The sequence below is a fragment of the Mobula hypostoma genome, chromosome 2 (assembly GCF_963921235.1).
Source record: "Mobula hypostoma chromosome 2, sMobHyp1.1, whole genome shotgun sequence".
Taxonomy (NCBI): domain Eukaryota; kingdom Metazoa; phylum Chordata; class Chondrichthyes; order Myliobatiformes; family Myliobatidae; genus Mobula; species Mobula hypostoma.
The window spans coordinates 88,719,397-88,743,056 of NC_086098.1; the positions used below are offsets into that span (position 1 = coordinate 88,719,397).

The following is a 23,660-nucleotide window of genomic DNA, read 5'->3' on the forward strand; positions in this document are numbered from 1 at the left end:
AACACCATCACACTGAGCACGGGGGCCCCCCAGGACTGTGTGCTCAGTCCACTGCTGTTCACTCTGCTGACCCACGACTGTGCTGCCACACACAGCTCGAACCACTTCATCAAGTTCACCAGTGACATGACTGTGGTGGGTCTCATCAGCAAAAATGATGAGTCAGCATACAGAGAGGAGGTGCAGTGGCTAACGGACTGGTGCAGAGCCAACAACCTGTCTCTGAATGTAAACGAAACAAAAGTGATGGTTGTTGACCTCAGGAGGACGTGGAGTGACCACTCTCCACTGAACATCGACGACTCCTCCGAAGAGATCGTTAAGAGCACCAAATTTCTTGGTGTTCACCTGGCGGAGAATCTCACCTGGTCCCTCAACACTAGCTCCATAGCAAAGAAAGCCCAGCAGTGTCTCTACTTGCTGCAGCGGATAGTGAGGTCAGCTGAAAAGATCATCGGGGTCTCTCTTCCCGCCATCACAGACATTTACACCATAAGCTGCATCCGTAAAGCAAACAACATTGTGAAGAATCCCACACACCCCTCATATAAACTCTTCTCCCTCCTGCCATCTGGCAAAAGGCACCGAAGCATTTGGGCTCTCACGACCAGACTATGTAACAGTTTCTTTCCCCAAGCCATCAGACTCCTCAATACCCAGAGCCTGGCTTGACACCAACCTACTATACCCTCTACTGTGCCTACTGTCTTGTTTATTATTTATTGTAGTGCCTGCACTGTTTTGTGCACTTTATGCAGTCCTGGATAGGTCTGCAGTCTAGTGTAGTTTTTGTGTTTTTTCTTACGTAGTTCAGTGTAGTTTTTGTATTGTTTCATGTAGCACCAGGGTCCTGGAAAACGTCTCATTTTTACTATGTTCTGTACCAGCAGTTATGGTTGAAATGACAATTAAAAGTGACTTCACGACTTGACTTAACTTGAAAAGGACAATTATCCTCCCGGGCTTGTCTTCAATGTGGATGAAATGGGCCTATTTTGGAAAAAGAATGCCTTCTCATACTTCCATCTCCTGAGAAGAGAAACTGGGTTCCAAGGTCATCTTTTGCATCTGAGGAAATGCTAAAGGTGACTTTAAGTTAAATCCTATGATTGTGTATCACTATGAAACTCCACAAGCAATGAAAGGAATTTTAAAGTCAAGTCTACCAGTGATTTCGAAATCCAACAAGAAAGTCTGGGTGACGATTGATGTTTTCCAAAATTGCTTTGTTTCACATTTTCGTCCAGCAGTGAAACGGTATTGTGAGGAGCTTGACCTTAAACCTAAAGCATTGTTAGTGTTTGATAGTGCCCCAGGCCACCCTGAGAATCTTGACACGCTTCGGACCTATATTCTTGTAGAAGTGGTTTACCTTCTACTCTACGCCACTTCATTACTCCAACCAATGAATCAGGGAGTAATATCGAATTTTAAAGCCTACTACCTTCATCGCATATTCAAGCATCTTGCAGAGGAAACAAAAGGTCAAGACAAAAATACATCAGACAATTTTGGAAAAATTACAATGTCGTAAAAGCTGTAGACAATATCAGAACAGCATGGGATGAAGTAACTTCAAACTGCATGAGTGGAGTGTTTTAGAAGCTATGGCCAGAAGCATGGAACAACACATTCTAAGATTTCAGGTGGAACCAGTCATCCAAAACATCGTTGAACTGCCTAGTGAGGTGGGATTACAGGATGTTAATGATGGTGATGTTGAAAAGTTACTCATGGCAAGAGCCTTAATCCAAAGAGCTTCGAGAACTCACAAAGCAACACATCCTGGGGTGAATCTGAGGACACGGATGGAGAAGAGGTAACACCAGCAAGAAACATCACCACAAAATTCCTTAGTGCTAGCAACACCGCGGTCACACAATCATGGACCAGTTTATCAATAATGGCCCTGACTAGGAACAAAGCAATAAGGCAACGAGGTGTTCTTGACATGATTCCCTGCTACTAAGAACTGCTTCCTGAGAGGAAACTTAAGAAAAGGCAGTCAAATGTCGATGCCTACTTGAAGAAGAAGTCTAAGTTAGAGGAGGACCCACAGCCTGGACCCTCCCTTAAGATGTACCCACCACCCGCATCCCTCCACTGCTGCTGTGGTATGTTGCTGCTCTACTGATGTACAGGTTAGGCCTATTTGTGTGTTTGTTACTCCAGAAATTACTGTGTATATACAAAATAATATATCATATATCCTGGGTTTGGTTTTTTTAAATCAGGCACACATGTCCATTTATGTAATGTTATAATAACTCCGCCTAGCACTGATTTATGTAGCACTCCACATCTGAGAAACACATCCTCAGTGTTAACAGGCAGAGGCCAGGGTAGGTTCCAGTAAGTTTTTTGTTCAAATAGTTTAGAGTAGAGAGAATGTCAGGCAGGATGTTGGAATGCTCCTCTTGCAGGATGTGGGAAGTCAGGGAGCCCTCCGGTGTCCCTGACAACGACACCTGCAAGAAGTGCATCCAGCTGCAGCTCCTGACAAACCGCATTAGGGAACTGGAGCAGGAGCTGGATGACCTGCCGATCATTGGGGAGAATGAGGAGATTATAGATCGTAGCTACAGGGAGGTAGTTACGCCAAAGGAGCAGAGGACATGAAATTGGGTCACTGTCAGGCGCGGGAAGAGGAAAGGGCAGGTAGAGCAGGGTTCCCCTGTGGCCATTCCCCTCAACAAGTATACCGCACTGGATACTGTTGGGGGGGACGACTTACCTGGGACAAGCTGCAGTAGCTGGATCTCTGGCACTGAGTCTGGCTCTGCAGTGCAGAAGGGAGGGTGGAAAAAGAGGAGAGCGGTAGTGATAGGGGACTCGATAGTTAGAGGTGCAGATAGGAGGTTCTGTGGTCGTGACAGAGAATCCAGGATGGTTTGTTGCCTCCTGGGTGCCAGGGTCAAGGATGTCTCTGATCGATTGCATGACATTCTGAAGTGGGAGGGTGACCAGCCAGATGTCGTGATGCACATCGGTACCAATGACATAACAAGGAAGAGTGAGGAGATCCTGGAGAGTGAGTATAGAGAGCTTGGTAGGAAGCTGAAAAGCAGGCCCTCAAGGGTGGTAATCTCAGGATTGCTACCTGTGCTACATGCCAGTGAGGGTAGGAATAGCAAATCTGCAGAGAGATAGCAGGCAACTGCAGGAAACATAAAGTTGTGGTGGTAGGGGATTTTAATTTTCCATATATTGATTGGGACTCCCATACTGTTAGGGGTCTAGATGGTTTAGAGTTTGTAAAATGTGTTCAGGAAAGTTTTCTAAATCAATATATAGAGGGACCAACTAGAGGGGATGCAATATTGGATCTCCTGTTAGGAAACGAGTTAGGACAAGTGACGGAAGTCTGTGTAGGGGAGCACTTTGGTTCCAGTGATCATAACACCATTAGTTTCAATTTGATCATGGACAAGGATAGATCTGGTCCCAGGGTTGAGGTTCTGAACTGGAAGAAGGCCAAATTTGAAGAAATGAGAAAGGATCTAAAAAGCGTGGATTGGGACAGATTGTTCTCTGGCAAAGATGTGATTGGTAGGTGGGAAGCCTTCAAAGGAGAAATTTTGAGAGTGCAGAGTTTGTATGTTCCTGTCAGGATTAAAGGCAAAGTAAATAGGAATAAGGAACCTTGGTTCTCAAGGGATATTGCAACTCTGATAAAGAAGAAGAGGGAGTTGTATGAAATGTATAGGAAACAGGGGGTAAATCAGGTGCTTGAGGAGTATAAGAAGTGCAAGAAAATACTTAAGAAAGTAATCAGGAGGGCTAAAAGAAGACATGAGGTTGCCTTGGCAGTCAAAGTGAAGGATAATCCAAAGAGCTTTTTACAGGTATATTAAGAGCAAAAGGATTGTAAGGGATAAAATTGGTCCTCTTGAAGATCAGAGTGGTCAGCTATGTGCAGAACCAAAGGAAATGGGGGAGATCTTAAAAAGGTTTTTTGCGTCTGTATTTACTAAGGAAACTGGCATGAAGTCTATGGAATTAAGGGAATCAAGTAGTGAGATCATGGAAACTGTACAGATTGAAAAGGAGGAGGTGCTTGCTGTCTTGAGGAAAATTAAAGTGGATAAATCCCCGGGACCTGACAGGGTGTTCCCTCGGACCTTGAAGGAGACTAGTGTTGAAATTGCGGGGGCCCTAGCAGAAATATTTAAAATGTCGCTGTCTACGGGTGAGGTGCCGGAGGATTGGAGAGTAGCTCATGTTGTTCCGTTGTTTAAAAAAGGATCGAAAAGTAATCCGGGAAATTATAGGCCGGCAAGTTTAACGTCGGTAGTAGGTAAGTTATTGGAGGGAGTTCTAAGAGACAGAATCTATTTGGATAGACAGGGACTTATTAGGGAGAGTCAACATGGCTTTGTGCGTGGTAGGTCATGTTTGACCAATCTATTGGAGTTTTTTGAGGAGGTTACCAGGAAAGTGGATGAAGGGAAGGCGGTGGATATTGTCTACATGGATTTCAGTAAGGCCTTTGACAAGGTCCCGCATGGGAGGTTAGTTAGGAAAATTCAGTCGCTAGGTATACATGGAGAGGTGGTAAATTGGATTAGACATTGGCTCAATGGAAGAAGCCAAAGAGTGGTAGTAGAGAATTGTTTCTCCGAGTGGAGGCCTGTGACTAGTGGTGTGCCACAGGGATCAGTGCTGGGTCCATTGTTATTTGTCATCTATATCAATGATCTGGATGATTATGTGTTAAATTGGATCAGCAAATTTGCTGATGATACAAAGATTGGAGGTGTAGTAGACAGTGAGGAAGGTTTTCAGAGCCTGCAGAGGGACTTGGACCAGCTGGAAAAATGGGCTAAAAAATAGCAGATGGAGTTTAATACAGACAAGCGTGAGGTATTGCATGTTGGAAGGACAAACCAAAGTAGCACATACAGGGTTAATGGTAAGGCACTGAGGAGTGCAGTAGAAGAGAGGGATCTGGGAATACAGATACAAAGTTCCCTAAAAGTGGCGTCACAGGTAGACAGGGTCGTAAAGAGAGCTTTTGGTACATTGACCTTTATTAATCAAAGTATTGAGTATAAGAGCTGGAATGTTATGATGAGGTTGTTTAAGGCATTGGTGAGGCCGAATCTGGAGTATTGTGTTCAGTTTTGGTCACCAAGTTACAGAAAGGATATAAATAAGGTTGAAAGAGTTCAGAGAAGGTTTACAAGGATGTTGCCGGGACTTGAGAAACTCAGTTACAGAGAAAGGTTGAATAGGTTAGGACTTTTATTCCCTGGAGCGTAGAAGAATGAGGGGAGATTTGATAGAGGTATATAAAATTATGATGGGTATAGATAGAGTGAATGCAAGCAGGCTTTTTCCACTGAGGAAAGGGGAGAAAAAAAACCAGAGGACATGGGTTAAGGGTGAGGGGGGAAAGTTTAAAGGGAACATTAGTGGGGGCTTCTTCACACAGAGAGTGGTGGGAGTATGGAATGAGCTGCCAGATGAGGTGGTAAATGCGGGTTCTTTTTTAACATTTAAGAATAAATTGGACAGATACATGGATGGGAGGTGTATGGAGGGATATGGTCCGTGTGCAGGTCAGTGGGACTAGGCAGAAAATGGTTCGGCACAGCCAAGAAGGGCCAAAAGGCCTGTTTCTGTGCTGTAGTTTCTATGGTTCTATGGTTAAGTGGGGTCCAAGTGTATTCAAAGTTATGAGAAGCTGAGACAGTAAGTAGTAAGAGCCAATTTCTAGTCTCAGAGAGGTCTGTAGCTAAAGAATATAGGCTTCATTTTATTGGTTGAAGGATTAGATGGAAATTTCAAAGAAGGGAGTTCAGGAGCTCAATGCCTATAAAAATAGTGGAGACAGAAACTCTGAACACATTTGAAAAGATCTTGGATGAACACTTGAATAGTCATTACTTGCAGGACTGCGGGCCAACACTTGGGAAGATAGATTTACTTTTGGGTAACTGGTAAACTTAGTAGATTACCAGAGGGAAAAAAATTACCATTTTTATGCTATTTCCAAATTTAGTCTGACAAATTTACCTCTATGAGAATCTGTCGGTGAGGCAGGTTTGAATACTCATTGACCATAGTTCGCTTAAAACAAAATGAGCCTTTGTAAAAGCAAAATGCAGATTTTATTTTAGAAGTACTACACCAAGAATCACATCAGATAATTCCATCATCATTCAAGACAGGATGAGGTTGTTTATGCAAGCTTTGTGAAAGAACTGACAATTACTCACATTTCTACTCTTTGCCTATTGCACTGCAGTTTTATCCCCCTTCAAATCTGTTTCCATCTCCTTTTGAGATGTAACCCTTAAATCCCCTTAAACAGTGCAACCTAATAGCTTGGATGTTTGTGCTGAAGCCTCATGACTCCAGTGATGGGTGGGTGGCAGGAGTAACTGGTGTGGTTGATAGACAGGTGACAGGGAAAAGATTAGAGGAAATGTGTGGTTGAATGTGACTGATGAGTGATCCAGCATAGAACTGATGGGTCAAATGGCAATAGCATAAATCAAAATCTACTCTTCCTTTAGTTATTTTGAAACTTATCTTAAAATCATGACTTCCAGTGGCTGCCCATTTTGTCAGTGAAATCAGTGTTTCCTGATCTCCTGCATCAAGGCTCCTGATAATTTTTAAGTTCTTGTAATTTAAACTTAGAAGAGGTGAGTTAGGGAAATGAAACAATACCACATCTGGAAAGTCACAGGTGCTCCACTTGGACCAAAGATCTCTTGAATTTTCAGTAAGTGGGAAGGGCATTAAATCCGTATGATGTGCCTTGCAAGAATGGTAAATAACTCAATGAGTTGTGATACCTGCAGTAAGAATTGTTTGGCCATGAATTCTGGATTGACCAAGAAGATTACTAGAAGAGTAAGGAAATGATGAAGGATGGTGAAGATTGATAGGGAAAGTGAGCAATATCGAAAATAAAAACAAATAGACAGCCTAGAAGGAGGTAGCCCAGTCTACCCTTTTCATGCCACTTTCCCACTGGTCCCCTGGTTTCTACTATTTTCCTCTCTGAAACATGTAGACGAGGGGTGATTGATAAGTTCATGGCTTAAGGTAGAAGGAGTCAATTTTAGAAAACCTAGCACATTTATTTTTCCTACATTTACACATTTAGTCCAGCGGTCGTGGAGTATACGGATCCCTTCTTTGTAGAAATCCGCATCTTGGACCTCCAGAAGTGGTCCACAGCAGGGGTGATTGATAAGTTCGTGGCCTGAGGTAGAAGGAGATGAGAAACTTCAAACTTTCTGCATTATCACTCAAAGAGTTGAACTGCACAGGCATGTAACAAGAGCTGTATAACTCATCTCCTTCTACCTAAGGCCACGAACTTATCAATCACCCCTGCTGTGGAGCACTTCTACAAAGAAGGGATCCGTATGCTCCACGACCGCTGGACTGCATGTACATATAGGAGGGGAATATGTTGAAAAATAAATGTGCTAGGTTTTCTGAAATTGACTCCTTCTACCTTAGGCCACAAACTTAACAATCACCTCTCGTATTGCTTTACTATATTGCTGCTGGATTCCCATTAGGAAGAGATTTCTACCTGCAGTTGAACACATTGGATACCTGACACATATAGAACTCTCTCATGGCCATACATATCACAATTCTGAGAAACCCAACATTATAAATCTCATTCACGCTGCAGTGAAACTACAATAATCCAGTATGCACAACACTTCACTGGTATTTGTCCTGCAAATTTTAGGGACTGTTGGATATCACTTTGTCAAGACCATAATACATTTTAATTTATCTTTTCTTTGAGATGTTATGAAGTAGTACACCAAGTTTTCTAGCAAACTGGGTGATTCCAAAGGGAATACTAGGAGCTGAACTGCAGTGTTTAAAAGGACTGCAGGAAATAGGTCGCCAGTGGATTTAAAGGAAGTGCCAGAGTCACGTGGGTTTAAAAATAATCTCCACGAGCCAGGTGCAAAACGATCGGGATTTCTAACAATTGTCCAGTAGATTATTGGAGCTTGCTGTATCCTTATGCCAATTTCTTGAACAGTAGATGTAGTGTATATGGATTTGAGCAAGGCATTGATGAAGTACCTCATGCAAGGCTTATTGAGAAAGTAAGGAAGTGTGGGATCCATGGGGGCCTTGCTTTGTGGATCCAGAATTAGCTTGCCCACAGAAGGCAAAGAGTGGTTGCAGACGGGTCATATTCTGCATAGAGGTCGGTGATCTGTGGTGTGCCTCAGGGATCTGTTCTGGGACCCCTTCTCTTTGTGATTTTTATAAATAACTTGGATGAGGAAGTGGAGGGATGGGTTAGTAAATTTGCTGATGACACAAAGGTTGGGGGTGTTGTGGCTAGTGTGGAGGGCTGTCAGAGGTTACAGTGGGATATCGATAGATGCAAACCTGGGCTGAGAAGTGGCAGATGGAGTGCAACCCAGTTAGGTGTGAGGTGGTTTAGTTTGGTAGGTCAAATATGATGGCAGAATATAGTATTAATGGTAAGACTCTTGGCAGTGTGGAGGATCAGAGGGATCTTGGGATCCAAGTCCATAGGACTCTTAAAGCTGCTGCTCAGGTTGACTCTGTGGTTAAGAAGGCATACGGTGCATTGGCATTCATCAATCGTGGGATTGAATTTTGGAGCTGAGAGGTAATGTTGCAGCTATATAGGACCCTGGTCAGACCCCACTTGGAGTACTGTGCTCAGTTCTGCTCACCTCACTACAGGAAGGATGTGGAAACTATAGAAAGGGTGCAGAGGAGATTTATACAAGAGGGCACCAGCAACTTTTATGTGTGTTGCTTGAAATTCCAGCATCTGCAGATTTCCTCGTGTTTGCGTTTGCACTTGCACGAGAGGGCGCAGTTTTAAGTAGGTACAGAGGAGATGTCAGGGTAAGTTTTCTTACAGAGAGTGATGAGTGCTGGTGATGGTGGTGGAGGCACGGCATTGTGGTGGAGGCACGGCATTGTGGTGGAGGCACGGCATTGTGGTGGAGGCACGGCATTGTGGTGGAGGCACGGCATTGTGGTGGAGGCACGGCATTGTGGTGGAGGCACGGCATTGTGGTGCAGAGGGCCTGTATTGTGCCGTAGGTTTTCTATGTTTCTGTGTTTCTAGCCTCAGTCACTCTTTCTGCCATCCCTTGCCCCTCTGTCTGTTCTATCTGTGCTGAAAACTGTATAATCTATCGACCTTGACCCTTACAAATAAACAGCGCAGTAGCTCATTTTAATACTAGAATTCTGTTAGATTAAAGATTAGTTTTATTTGTCAAAATACACGGTGAAATACGTCACTTATGTCAAGTGACAACAACCAACACAGTCCAAGAATGTACTGGGAGCAGCCTACAAGTTTCACCATACTTCTGGCTCCAACACAGCATGCCCACAGATTAGTAACCTTTACTAACTGTCCGTCTTTGGAATGTGAGAGGAATCCGGAGCACATGGAGGAAATCCGTGTACAGAACTCCTTAGAGACGACAGAGGGAATTGAACCCTGACCACTAGTGCTGTAATAGTGTTGCGCTAGCCACTACACTACAGTGTACAGAGATTGGGAATAATAAATAATGTATCATTTCACCCCTTTAAATATTTATCATTAATTCTAGAAAAGATTCATTTTTCAAATTTTGTTCTGCTAAGTTATTTTACAACAAAATTGAATAGAGAAGGATATATCAGCATCTCCATGCATGAGTGAAAATTCTATTAGTACTGAAACAGATATTGAGGATATCTTTTGAATTTCAAACTATTCTGTCACATGGTGTAGTTGACTGGGTCATCAATGGTGAAGTATTAATGTGCCTGTGAGTAATGTCCCCTTATAAAGTGGTTCTGTCGTTGTGTGGAGAAAGTAGTTCTTCATTGAAGGAGACAGGAAGACATGCTGACAATGAAAGGAAGATGCAAACAACGGGAATTCTGCAGATGCTGGAAATTCAAGCAACACACATCAAAGTTGCTGGTGAACGCAGCAGGCCAGGCAGCATCTCTAGGAAGAGGTACAGTCGACGTTTCAGGCTGAGACCCTTCGTCAGGACTGAAGGAAGATATTCCTTTCTATGTTTGAGATTAGCTGAAGGAATTTATTATGTTGTTTGGACATGAAAAAAGCTTGTATTTGAAAATCCTGTGGTGAGAATGTGGAATTTGAGATTATGGAACATGAGTTAGGTGAATATCAAACAAGGAAGTTGTGTAAAATGGGTTGGGTGGGTAAGGGTGAGCCTGTAATAGATATTCATGCTGCTAGTGAACTTTAAAAAATGCAGAGATTGGAGTCAAATGCATCACCTTCTAGTATGGAGAGACCACTTGCACAGGGTTGGAAACAGCTGCAGTAGGTTGCAAACTCAACCAATTCCATCTTGGCTTCTCCATCATCAAGAACATCTTCAAAGGTGATGCCTCAGCATGCAGGAGGGAGATTGAAAATCTGGCTAAGTGGTGTAACAGCAACAACCTCTCACTCAATGTCAGCAAGACCAAAGAGATGATTATTGGCTTCAGGAGAAGGAAACCAGAGGTCCATGAGCCAGTTCTCATTGGGGTAATTCGAGGTGGAGAGGGTCAGCAACTTTAAGTAACTCAGTGTTTTCATTTCAGAGGATTTGTCATGGGCCCAGCATATGTGCCATTGCAAAGAAAGTATGGTAGCACCTCCACTCTTAGAAATTTGCAAAGATTCTGCATGTTATCTAAAACTTTGATGAACTTCTATAGATGTGTGGTGGAGAGTTTATTGACTAGTTGCATCACAGTTCTGGTACGCAAATTTGTACGGAAAAGCTACAAGAGTATAATGCATACGGCCCAGTAAAGCCTTCTCCGCTACTGAGCACATCTATACAGAGCACCGTTGCAGGAAAGCAGCATCCATCATCAAGGACCCCCACCATCCAGGCTATGCTCTCTTCTCACTGCTGTGAGAGGTGGTACAGGAGCCTCAGGACCCACACCACCAGATTCAAGAACACTTACTACCCCTCAACCATCAGGCTCTTGAACCAGAGGGGATAACTTCACTTGCCCCATCACTGTACCGTTCCCACAACTTGTGGTCTCACTTTCAAGAACACTGCATCTCATATTCTTGATGTTTATTGCTTGTTTATTATTATTATTATTATTATTTCTTTTGCTTCTTTTTTTGTGTTGGCAAAGTTGTTTTTTGCACATTGGTGTTCTCCGTCCTTTTGGGTGCTATCTTTCATTGATTCTGTTTCCTTGTATTTATTGTGATTGCTTGAAGAGAATGATTCTCAGGGTTGTATATGCTGACATATATATACTTCCATAATAAATATACTTTGAACTTTGAACTCAAAGGTATCATTAAGGGCCCTACCATCTATGACATGCCCTCTTCTCTTGATGCCATCAGGGAAGAGGTAGAGGAGCCCGAAGACACACACTCAACTTCTTCCCCTCCACCATCAGATTTATGAATGGACAATGAACTAACTCATGAAAACTATTTGGTTTTTTTGCATGATACATTTAATAGTGATCATCCTGACACAGTGGTGTCAGGAAAATAACCTCTCCCTTAATAGGCATCCATTAGTCTCGTGAGACCATGGATTTGCGCCTTGGAAGGTGTTCAGGGCGCAAGCCTGGGCAAGGTTGTATGGAAGTTGCCCATGCTGCAAGTCTCCCCTCTCCACACCACAAATGTTGTCCAAGGGAAGAGCATTAGGACCCATACAGCCTGGCACCGGTGTCATCGCAGAGCAACGTCTGGTTAAGTGCCTTGCTCAAGGACACAACACGCTGCCTCAGCTGAGGCTCGATCTAGCGACCTTCAGATCACTAGACCGACACCTTAACCACCTGGCCATGCGCCAACACAACCTCTCCCTCAATGTCACAAAAACAAACAAGCCGATTGTGGACTACAGGAGGAATGCAGACAGGCTAACACCTATTGACGTCAGTGGATCTGGCATTGAGAGGGTGAACAACTTCAAGTTCCTCGGCATACACATCACCGAGGATCTCACGTGGCCTGTACATACCGACTGGGTGTTGAAAAAGGCACAGCAGCGCCTCTTTCACCTCAGACAGTTGAAGAAGTTTGGTATGGGTCCCCAAATCCTAAGAAATTTCTATAGGGGCACAATTGAGAGCATCCTGACTGGCTGCATCACTGCTTTGTGAACTGAGAGCCAGAATCTCCTATCAGCGGGAAACAAAGGAATGCAATGTTTTGTGCTTCGTGGAGACCTGGCTGACGGGATACCGGATCATGCCATCGAGCCCACTGGGTTCTTCCTATTCCAGGCGGACAGGAAGAGGGGTATGCTTCATGGTCAACAATGCTTGGTGCGACCTCTAGAATGTGCATATACTCAAATCTTTTTGTTCCCCATTCCTGAAATACCTGGTACTGCTGTGCTGACCCTTCTAGCTGCCTAGGGAGTTCACGGCTGTTATCATCACAGCGGTGTACATTCTGCTGCAGGCTGATACTGACCTGGCTCTCAAGGAACTGTACGAGACCATCAACACACTGGAGACTGCACACCCTCTGCCTTCATCGTCGCCGGTGACTTTAATTGAGCGTCATCGACGAAAGTCTCTCTGAAGTTTTGTCAGCACATCCAGGTGAGCCCTTGTGGAGATAAGATACTTGACCACTGTTAAACTCCCTTTTGCAACATTTACAAAGCTCTCCTTCGTCTAGCTTTTGGAAAATCAGATCACTCTTCAATCCTGCTTTTGCCGATATACAGGCAGAAGCTGAAATAAGAGGCGGCCATTGTTAAAACCATCCATTGTTGGTCCGAACAGTCGGTCTCCATGCTGCTGGACTGCTTCAATAACATCAACTGGAATGTCTTCCGTGATGAGGATGTCTCTGAGTTCACTGATGGAGTCACGTGCTTCATCTGGAAGTGCATTGACGATGTTGTCCCCCAGAAGTCAGTCAGGGTCTTCCCAAACCAGAAACCCTGGATCAGTAGTTTATAGCGCGACATCGAGCTTACATCGCCAACGATCAGCTAGGGCTTAAGAAAAGCAGTTACGATCTGCGCAAAGCTATCAAGGCTGTGAAACAACAATACAGCGACAAGATTGAGTCAAGATTCACAACGAATAGCACATGTCACTTGTGGCGAGGGCTGCATACCATCGCAGACTTCAAAGCCAAACATTGTGGTGCCACCAACATCGCGGCCCCTCTCCCAAAGGAGCTCAATCACTTTAATGTTCAGTTCGATGTCGCTAACTCTGAGCCTCCAAAGAAAGCCACCGCTACAACCTGCAACCTGGTTATCTCTGAGGCTGAGGTATGCAGATGTTTCCAACGAGTGGACAGTCGCAAGGCTGCAGGACTGGACGGCATCCTAGGGCGAGTACTCAGGATGTGTGCAGCACAACTGGCAGGTGTGTTTACTGACATTTTTAATCTCTTCCTCTCCCAGTGTAGAGTGCCCTCCTGCTTCAAATGATCCACCATTGTCCCTGTACCTCATAGGCATCCGTTAGTCTCATGAGACCATGGATTTGCGCCTTGGAAAGTTTTCAGGGCATAGGCCTGGGCAAGGTTGTGTGGAAGACCAGCAGTTGTCCATGCTGCATGTCTCCCCTCTCCACACCACCGAGGTTGTCCAGGGTAAGGGCATTAGGACCCATACAGCTTGGCACCAGTGTTGTCGCAGAGCAATGTGTGGTTAAGTGCCTTGCTCAAGGACACACACACTGCCTCAACCAAGGCTTGAACTAACGACCGTCAAATCACTAGACAAACGCCTTAACAGTTTGGCCATGTGCCAACAATGTTGTACCAAAAAAGACCAAAGTAACATGCCTGAATGTCTGGCATCCTATTGCAATCACCTCACTAATAAGTATAATCTTTGAGAGGCTGGTTAGGGATTACATCTGCAGCTTGCTACCTCCTAAAATGGACCCCCTACAATTTGCCTACCGACACAACCGATCAACAGATGACGCAATAGCCACTGCTCTACATACCGTCCTTCCACATCTGGAGAAGAAGGATGCTTATGCGAGAATACTGTTCTTGGACTACAGTTCAGCATTCAACACCGTAATTCCATCCAGACTCGACAAGAAGCTCAGAGACCTCAGGCTTGACCCTGCCTTGTGCAGTTGGATCCTGGACTTCCTGTCAGATTGCCGGCAGGTGGTAAGAGTGGGCTCCCTCACCTCCATCCCTCTGACTTTCAATACAGGAGATCCTCAGGGCTGTGTACTATGTCCCCTCCTTTACCCCCTGCATACCCATGACTGTGTTGCCTCCCACTGCTCTAATCTGCTCTAACTAAATTTGCGGACGACACTACATAGATTGGCTTGTTTTAAACAATAACAAGGTGGCCTACAGGGAAGAAGTCATCTCTCTGACACAGTGGTGTCTAGCAAACAACCGCTCCCTCAATGTCGCAAAAACAAAGGAGCTGGTTGTGGGTTACAGGAGGAATGGAGACAGGCTAATCCCTATCGACATCAATGGATCTGGGGTTGAGAGTGTAAACAGCTTAAGTTCCTTGGCACCCACATCACCGAAGATCTCACGTGGTCTGTACATACCGATTGGGTGGTGAAAAAGGCACAACAGCACCTCTTTCACCTCAGATGGTTGAAGAAGTTTGGTATGGGCCCCCAAATCCTGAGAAATTTCTATAGGGGCACAGTTGAGAGCATCCTGACTGGCTGCATCACTGCCTGGTATGGGAACTGTACTTCTCTCAGTCACAGGACTCTGCAGAGAGTGGTGCGGACAGCCCAGCGCATCTGTAATTATGAACTTCCCATGATTCAGGACATTTACAAGGACAGGTGTGTAAGGATCACTGGGGACCCGAGTCACCCCAACCACAAACTGTTCTAGCTGCTACCATCCGGGAAGCGGTACCGTAGTATAAAAGCCAGGACCAACAGGCTTCGGGACAGCTTCTTCCACCAGGTCATCAGACTGATTAACTCACGCTGATTTGAGTGTACTCGATGTTACATTGACTGCTCTATTGTAAATTACTATGATTACACATTACACATTTAGACGGAGACATAACGTAAAGATTTTTACTCCTTATGTATGTGAAGGATGTAAGAAATAAAGTCAATTCAGTTCATTTCAATTCAACCTCTGCTTTAAATGTACCTAATGACTTTGCCTCCACAGGCACCAGTGGCAATGAATTCCACAGATTCTGGCGAAAGAACTTCCTCCTCGTCTCTGTTCTGAAGGGAGTTAATAATAATAAGTTCTGTGAAATAAATTGGAGGAATAGAAGTGATAGGATTGCTCTGGGAGCCAGCATAGGCCTAATAGACCAGATGGCTTTCTCTGTCCAAAGGAAGATGGTCAAAAGCTTTGTTGAAAATTTGTCAGAAAGCAAGGTTTAAGAAAGGAATAACAAGCGAAGTTTAGCTAACTTTGATGATCCAACTTAACACTTTGGCTGCATGAACTTTTATATTCAAAGGTATCTTAACCAGCTGTTTCTATTGTAGTAGAATTTTCACTCAAGCAGAGTGCTTCAGGGGTATTTGCTTGTCCATTGTATCTTTGATATTAAATAATAGGCCAAATGTAGAACTGATTTTTACTGGGAGCCAAGGAAAGAAAGGTTCTTCAGCAAAATTCCTTGCTTGGCAGTTGCTAGCAGCTTTAAGATGGTGATTCTGCAGCATTATTCACAGCCCAAAGATACTAGGAATAATTGGTTTTTATCCTTTGTCTTGGCTACTGGCACCTCATTAAAGATTAAGCTGCTGCAAGTATTTGAATCCATAGTTTAGGTGAGTATTAGCAACATGTTTGGATAAAAATATTTTGAAGGTGCTTTCATGTAAAACTTTCACTTTTATGTTCTTAGAAAAGCACATGCTAGTAAATTCCAGATTGTAAATCAGAACGAATGAATTCATTTAATAAGTAGCTAGTTGTCTTTGGCGTAGGTTGAGTTCTGATCTAGGTTTAAAGCATCCATTAAGCAATTTTTGTTTCTGATGTTATTCCACTTATTTTTTCCAACTAGCTACAATTGAAGGATTACAAATCACTGTAGTTAAGGATGCATATGGAATAGTATTTTCAGTAATCCAACTTTAATTTAAGAAAAAACATGTTTGATCTTGATTTCTGTTCCTAGTGTTCTTTGAACATGTACTATGAGAAAGCCCAAAATGATACCTTAATATGTAGGATGCAACCTAGGCATTTATTTTGGCAGAGCAACTGCAAGAAACCTGGCTTCATGGCTCATGAACAGGGAAGACAGCAATGTTGCTTTTCTCTATGGTTGGTTCTGTCAGTTTAGATTAGATTAGATTATGAGGACACGCAGTCCTCTTTTATTGTCATTTAATAATGCATGCATTAAGAAATAATACAATGTTTCTCCAGAATGATATCACAGAAACACATGACAAACCGACTGAAAATTTGACAAAAACCACATAATTATAACATATAGTTACAACAGTGCAAAGCAATACCGTAATTTGATAAAGAACAGACCATGGCACAGTAAAAAGTCTCAAAGTCTCTTGAAAGTCCCATCATCTCATGCAGACAGTGAACCTCCATCGCCGCAAACTTGCCAATGCAGCATCCTGGAAACATCTGACCACAGTCCGACTCCGAGTCCGTCCGAAAACTCCGAGCCTCCGACCAGCTCTCCAACATCTCTGCCGAGCGCTTCGACCCCGGCCCCGACAACAGGCAGTAGGCAAAGCCGAGGATTTGGGGCCTTCCCCTCCAGAGATTCTTGATCGCACAGTAGCAACAGCAGCGAAAAGGGCATTTCAGAGGTTTCTCCAGGTGTTCCTCCATGCTTCACATGGCTGTCTCCATCAAATCAGGATTGTGCACAGCCCCTAGTTACACATACGATATCATTTGGAATGGCCGCGCGCGCTGTGTCGCGCCGCCATCTTCTCCTCCCTCCTCCTTTTAAGATAAGAATAACGGCTTATCTTTCCTCTGCACTCTGTGGAAAAAGATTGTAAGGCAATAGACAGAAGATGATGGAAATATTAATTTAAAACAGAGCATTTTGGAAACAGACAATGAACTCAGACAGCATCAGTAGAGGGAGAAACAAAACAAGCAATCCAGATCTATGAAAAGTCATGAAGTCTGATGTTGCTTCTATTTCTTTCTCCATCCTCTTAACTTTTGCCAGGATTTTTTGTATCATGGAAAGAATGTAATTGTGTTCTTTAGAAACATATGTTGAACTAACCTGTGATTCTCCCACCCAGTTAATCCCCACCATCACCACTTGTACCTTTTGCTGTATATAACAGTTGCTGTCACAGCACAAGCAGTTTTGGAATTCTGGTAGCTTAACTAAATGGGTCACACTTCATCTGAGAGTCACGTCAGCACAAGATGAGTACTGTTATGAGGTGATCAAAGTTGAGTTTTGGTCTAACTGCATTGAGGTGACTGGAATAGGCTCTCACGCCAATCATCAGTCATCTGTATGTTCAGCCATATTTCAGACATGAGTGATAAAACAAAATGCTGAACCACTCCGCAGGTCAGGCAATGATTTTTCAGGTCGATGGGCATTTTACAAATGAGAGTGCACGGTACCAAATAATGAATAATACATATATTTCTATTCTGTTTTGATGTCTAGTTTGATAAATCATATGCCTACAATATACGGCACAGCTATGGAAAGGAAGGCAAGAGAACTGACTATACACCATTCAGCTGCATGAAGATTATTCTGTCAAATGCACCCAGTCAAGGGGACTATCATGGTAAGTTGATAGGCTAGTCACAGTCTCTTAAAGCAGTGAAAGGACTTGGAGGGAACAGTTGGAAAAGTAATTATTAGGCTACATTTCCAACAGGTCTTGAGGGTGCAGCTTGTGCCAATCACAGTTCTGCTCTGTCAGACTCCTAGCTGCCTCATTTAAGAATGAGATGAGCCATGAGCCATTCTTTCAGGCTATACTTTGCAATCCATCTTGATGAGGACATTTTGCTCATATTTTGGGAATGGGCATCCTATGAACGCCCTCCCACACAAGCATTGGCCAAGTAAAACCATATGAGAGCCATAAACCATTTATTAAACTTTAAGATATGGACTATTTTTTGAGACAAACTAAACAAAATCTGGAATAAACTCTATGGGTCAGGTAGCATCTGGACAGTCAACGTTAGAGAGCTCTCCACTCCATTTCCCATATTTAGTTTTACGTTCCATCCTCTTTTCATTTTAGATTCTATTATTGGCAATACTATGTTCCCTTCATCTATCACCTCCTAGCCTCCACCTGTCAATTACCTCTCTTCATCTGGATTCACCAATCACATACCTGCTTCTTCCCATCCCTTCCCCTTGCCCCTTCACAATGAGCTATTTTCCTTTAGTCCAGATGATGGGTCTTAACCAGAAATGGCGACCATCTATTTCTCACTGCAAATGCTGCCCGAGAAAACTGAGTTCCTCTAGCATTTTGCGTTTTGCTCTGGATTCTGGCATCTGCAGTCTCCTGTGTCTCTAATTTCATTGAAATTTGCCAATTTATTGTCATTCCATTGCAAAGCAAACCTCAGTGAGTATGCTTACACCTGTTCAAAATATACACCTTCTGTGTAGGCCTTTGAATAAACCTACAAAGCCACTCTCACCCCGGTCCCTTGCACTATTTCTTCTGTGGGCTTTGAAGGACATGTGTATTTTGAACCTATCCACTAGGAACTAGTCCGAAAACAACTTGTCTCAGCAATTTAAATGCCATTGCTATCCTGATCTAAATACTTCAAAATAGGAGCACAATCCTTCTACAGCCCCCTGCATTTAGACAGCTCCTTAGTGTTTTAAGACAGTCCAATATGCTTCACAGCAATTTTTATCAAAGGAGATTTACACTGAGATGCAAAGGACAGATAAGTTGTAACACTGGCTGTATGTTTATGCTCAAAGGTGTGGGAAAAGGAAGTTTAGTGAGGCCACGCGCAGACTAGACAACTGTTTTGCTAAGCATAGGCGCTCTGTGTGCTGTAGCCATCTGGAATTCCAAGTTGCAGTTGATTTTGATTCCACTCCACATTTCCCACACCAGCCTGTTCGTCCTTGGCCTTCTGCATTGCCAGGCTAAGGCCAAACACAAACCAGAGGAACAGCACCTCATATTCCACCTTGTTAGACTACAGCCCAACATTATGAACATTGGATCTTCTGATCTCAGGTAAACTGCTGTCTTTCAGTCCCTTCTCATAATCCTGATCTGCCTAGTTTTTCCTGCACACACCGAATCCACGTCATACACACAGGAGGTTCTGGAGAAGCTGGAAATCCAGAGTTCCTCCAGCATGTTGTGTGTATTGTCCTGATCATTATGTTTCTTTCCTCTCCTCCAACTACCCACTCCCCATACACTTCCCATTAGTCACTCCCCCCACTACTGTTCTTTATTTGTCCACCCCACCTTCCGAATTTGATCCCATACTTTGCCTTCCTGTCCTGTTATATTTCATGATCTGTATCCCCTTTATCACCCCCAGCTATCACCTGCCAGCATCTGTCACTATTTCCACTCTTCCTTCCTCCATCTGCCTATCACCCCTCCTTACCTGGATCCACCTGTCACTTGCTCCATCCCTATATCTCACCCCTTTATACTGCCTCTCTCCCCTCTACTCTTTCAGTCCAGAAGAAGGGTCTCGCCCCCAAATCATCAGCTGCCCATTTTGCTGTACAGATGTTGCCTGATCTGTAGCCTTCCTCCAGTACTTTTTTTTATCCTGATTTGTGCATATTCGGACTCTTGTTTCTGCATTTACTACTAGAGAGATTTTTTGAAGGGAATACAGAGGTTAATTTGAGAGAGTGGAGACTATAAAGATCCCTTGGGCTTGTTCTGCCATTATGTTGCATCATGACTCTACTTGCTTTTTGCCTGCCCATAGGATTCCTTGATTTTCCTTTTATCTTAAAGTCTACCTATTTCATCTTTGAGTATATTCAACAACATGACCATAGCAGGATTTGAGAACTTCAAGGATTCATGGTCCTCTAAGTGATGAAATTTTACTGCCTTTCCATTTTAAATGAACAACCTTTTATTTTAAGTTTATGCACCCTGATCTAGATTCTTCCATAAATTCTCTCAGCGTCTATTCTGTTAAGCTCCCTTACTGTCAAATTAAATATAATCATCTCTCATTCTTTCTGTGTGTATACGCACAAACTGCTCAACCCTTCCAACCATAATTCAACCTGGTAAACCTTGTCCAAGCAGCCTGTAGTGCGAAGATATCCCTTCTAAAATGAGATCAAAACTATATAATGTACAGCAGCTCTTGTCCCAGTGAAGCCCTGTATTGTTGTATCAAAACTTTATTATCTTGATACTCCATTCCCTTTGTAATGGTCCAAAATTCGATAATCCTTCCTAATTTGTTGTTGTGCCTGTGTGCTAACCTTCTCTGTTTCATCTCCAAGCACTCACAGATGCCTTGTTTAAGCGTATTCTGTCAATTATTTTCATTTAACAATATTCTGTTTCTTTGTACTGTACTTCCTATGTATTCACATTTATTTCCTGGCCATTCCCTTTTCACTCTTCTATATTCTAGGAGAAGATACAGGAACTTGAATGTCTAAGCATCCAGATTTAAGAACAGCCTTTTTCCACTATTAGAACCAATCACCTCTTTCACACACCCTCCGCCTCCCCCCCCCCCCGTGATGTTCTTAACTCTACCTCTCTTGGTTATTCTATTGTCACCTTAGTATTTATTTTTCCCCCAACTTCAGATCCTTGCACCATTCTGCTGTTTTGCTCTCATCATTTATTATAGCTATACAGTATATACTACCTATTCTAAGCTTCATGTGGACCAGGAATTTCATTACCCTCTGATGTAAATGACAATAATCTGATCTAATCAAAGTGAGTAACTTTACGTTGTTCCTCACAATATTCTCTCTGCTAGATTTTTGCCATTCAGCCTGTTAGATTTCTCTGCAGACTTTTTGGGTGCTTCTCACAACTTCTTTTCCCACCTACCCTGTTATCATCAGCAAATCTGGCTGCAGGTTATTTGTTCTTTTCATCCAATTTGCTAATATAGATTGTAAATACTTAATGTCCCAGTTATAATCGCTGTGGCCAGACTGCAAAAGGCCAGGTTCTGAGAAGAGCTTGGATTATGAATCTTAGAAAATCTAATGATAAAGAGGTTGTTTCGAAAAATTATATCTGAGCATTGTGTTGACCTCATTTATTTCTTAAATTTATGTAACAGTTTTGCAGAAAGATTGGGAATTATTTATGTTTCAGTTTCTATGTTGGAATTAGTGTTGATATAAAATGTGCAAACACCATAGCTAAGTCGAGCTATCCCATGAAACAACACATTTGTCATGAGAAAGCACTCTGTGGCACACTGTGACTGCATCATCGCACCAGCCAAATGCTTGCAAACTGAAAAATTGGGCAGAATTTAGTAGAATGCATAAGCAAGCAAGCTTTTCTTTGGCAAAGAAACATAATGTGATCTCAGATGTCCCATACCACATTATTGTCTCCAATATGTTCTCCTTTTATTTTGGAAACAGAGCAATCACTTTGTCACCCCAAAGTGTGGAATGTGATCATGACTGAGCAATCTCTTATAGCTGTATGGTTGGGTAAGGGGATAAAATTTAGCGGGGGCATAGTCGAACTTTTCTGCTGTGCTCTATAGTAATGCCATGGAACTTCGTCCATCCAGTGTCTGAGAGGGCACAGGGTTCTCATGCTTTATCAACTATTCTTTCTACATTGCTTTTCTTCTTAGGCTGTCCATTTCGGCACTGTGATCCTGAAATACTGAAGTCAAAGCTGCAGTCCTATAAGGTTCCACTTGCAGGAATAACTCAGGTGAGTGATCCCACTTCATAACCAATAACCTGGGGGTGCTGTGTGTGCCTAACTTATTGTTGATTTTTATTGATATATTTTTTGGATGTAGCACAAAACTGCTGTGAAGTTGTGAAGCCAAATCTTGCGACTAGACTGAAGCTCTGTTGTTTTAGCTTGTCTCATCGCTTAACATTCCATTCTCAATTGTAGCCATATGCTAGTGATGGCCAGCAGTTACATGGATGGGCAAGCCCTCATTAGAATATGGCCACATACAGTTTCCCTAACACCATGTTGTCTTTGACAGTTATTAGGCAAAGAAGTGAAGATTAGGGAAAATACTTCTCCCTCCTGAGTTGAAGTGAAAGGCGCCCTCTGTTTCATTCTCATTTGAATAGTTCAGATTGTCCCACAATGGTTAATTTGTTCAGATACACAATAAATGGACCTGATGGAGAATCTCAGCCCGAAACATTTTAACTGTTTATTCCCCTCCATAGATTCTGCCTGACTCGCTGAGTTCCTCCTGCATTTTGTGTGTTGTTCTACATGTCCAGCATCTGCAGAATCTCTTGTGTTTACAATAAATGGTTGAGCTCTAGGGAGTGTTCTACAAACGTAGAACAGAGAGGCCTGGAGCCAAATGTACTTACTTCCTTGAAAATGGAGACATGGGTAGACAAGGGTATGAAGAAGACATTTGGAACACTTTCCATCATCAGACAGAATATTGAGTATAGGAGTTGAGATGTCATGTTTCAGCTAAAAGTAGGGATCATTCTATGTGTAAATTTAAAATGAGAAAGATTTGAAAGGGACACACATCAAAGTTGCTGGTGAACGCAGCAGGCCAGGCAGCATCTCTAGGAAGAGGTACAATCGACGTTTCAGGCCGAGACCCTTCGTCAGGACTAACGAAGGGTCGAAGGGTCCTGACAAAGGGTCTCGGCCTGAAACGTCGACTGTACCTCTTCCTGCTGCCTGGCTGCTGCGTTCACCAGCAACTTTGATGTGTATTGCTTGAATTTCCAGCATCTGCAGAATTCCTGTTGTTTAAGATTTGAAAGGGACCTGAGGGGCAACTTTTTCCACAGAGAATGATGAATGTATAGAATAAATTGTCAGCGGAAGTGTTAGAGACAGGTACAATTATGACATTTAAAAAGTTACATGGAAGGGAAAGCTTTCGATCTGGGGACAAACACAGGCACTAACTCACTTAGGCAATTTAGTCAGCCTAGATGAGTTGAACTGAAGTGCTTGTTTTGTGCTGTATTGCTCTGTAGCTCAATAATGCTGTCCTATTGTAGTGAAACACTATTGCTTGAGTGGAATTAGTTTAAGGGATGAGCTTAAGATGATAAAAGGAAGTGATAAGGTGGAAAGAGCTAAGTTCTTTCATGGAGGAATCCAAAACAAGGAGAATAATGAAATTAGAGCTCATCATTTAAGAGATGATGTCAAAAAGCAGTTCTTCACTTAAAGGAGTGAAGAAATATGTTTCTTCCCAAAGTCACTGGAGCTGTGGGTAGGTTGGAAAGATTAAACATAATATGATTTTGTTCAACAATAGCAGTAAAGGTTTTGGAACCAACATAGACAGTTGAAATTAAGACAATCAATATTAATCAAAATGCTATGTGAAGTTGTGTTGGTGCATGGCCAAATGGTTAAGTTGTTGGTCTAGTGATCTGAAGGTCGCTAGTTTGAGCCTCAGCTGAGGCAGCATGTTGTGTCCTTGAGCAAGGCACTTAACCACACATTGCTCTGCGACAACACCGATGCCAAGCTGTATCGGCCCTAGTGCC

At 43.0% G+C, this 23,660-nt stretch overlaps 1 protein-coding gene across 2 annotated transcripts in view; it reads left to right on the forward strand.

Annotated features, from left to right (window-relative positions):
- prim2 (DNA primase subunit 2) overlaps window positions 1-23,660 on the forward strand; it is a 293,057-nt gene that overhangs the window by 253,673 nt on the left and 15,724 nt on the right. For both annotated transcript variants that reach the window (XM_063071792.1, XM_063071782.1), the window contains 2 exons: window positions 17,625-17,751; window positions 21,788-21,870. In XM_063071792.1, the coding sequence (XP_062927862.1) occupies window positions 17,625-17,751; window positions 21,788-21,870 (210 nt within the window). The remainder of the gene's footprint in view (window positions 1-17,624; window positions 17,752-21,787; window positions 21,871-23,660) is intronic.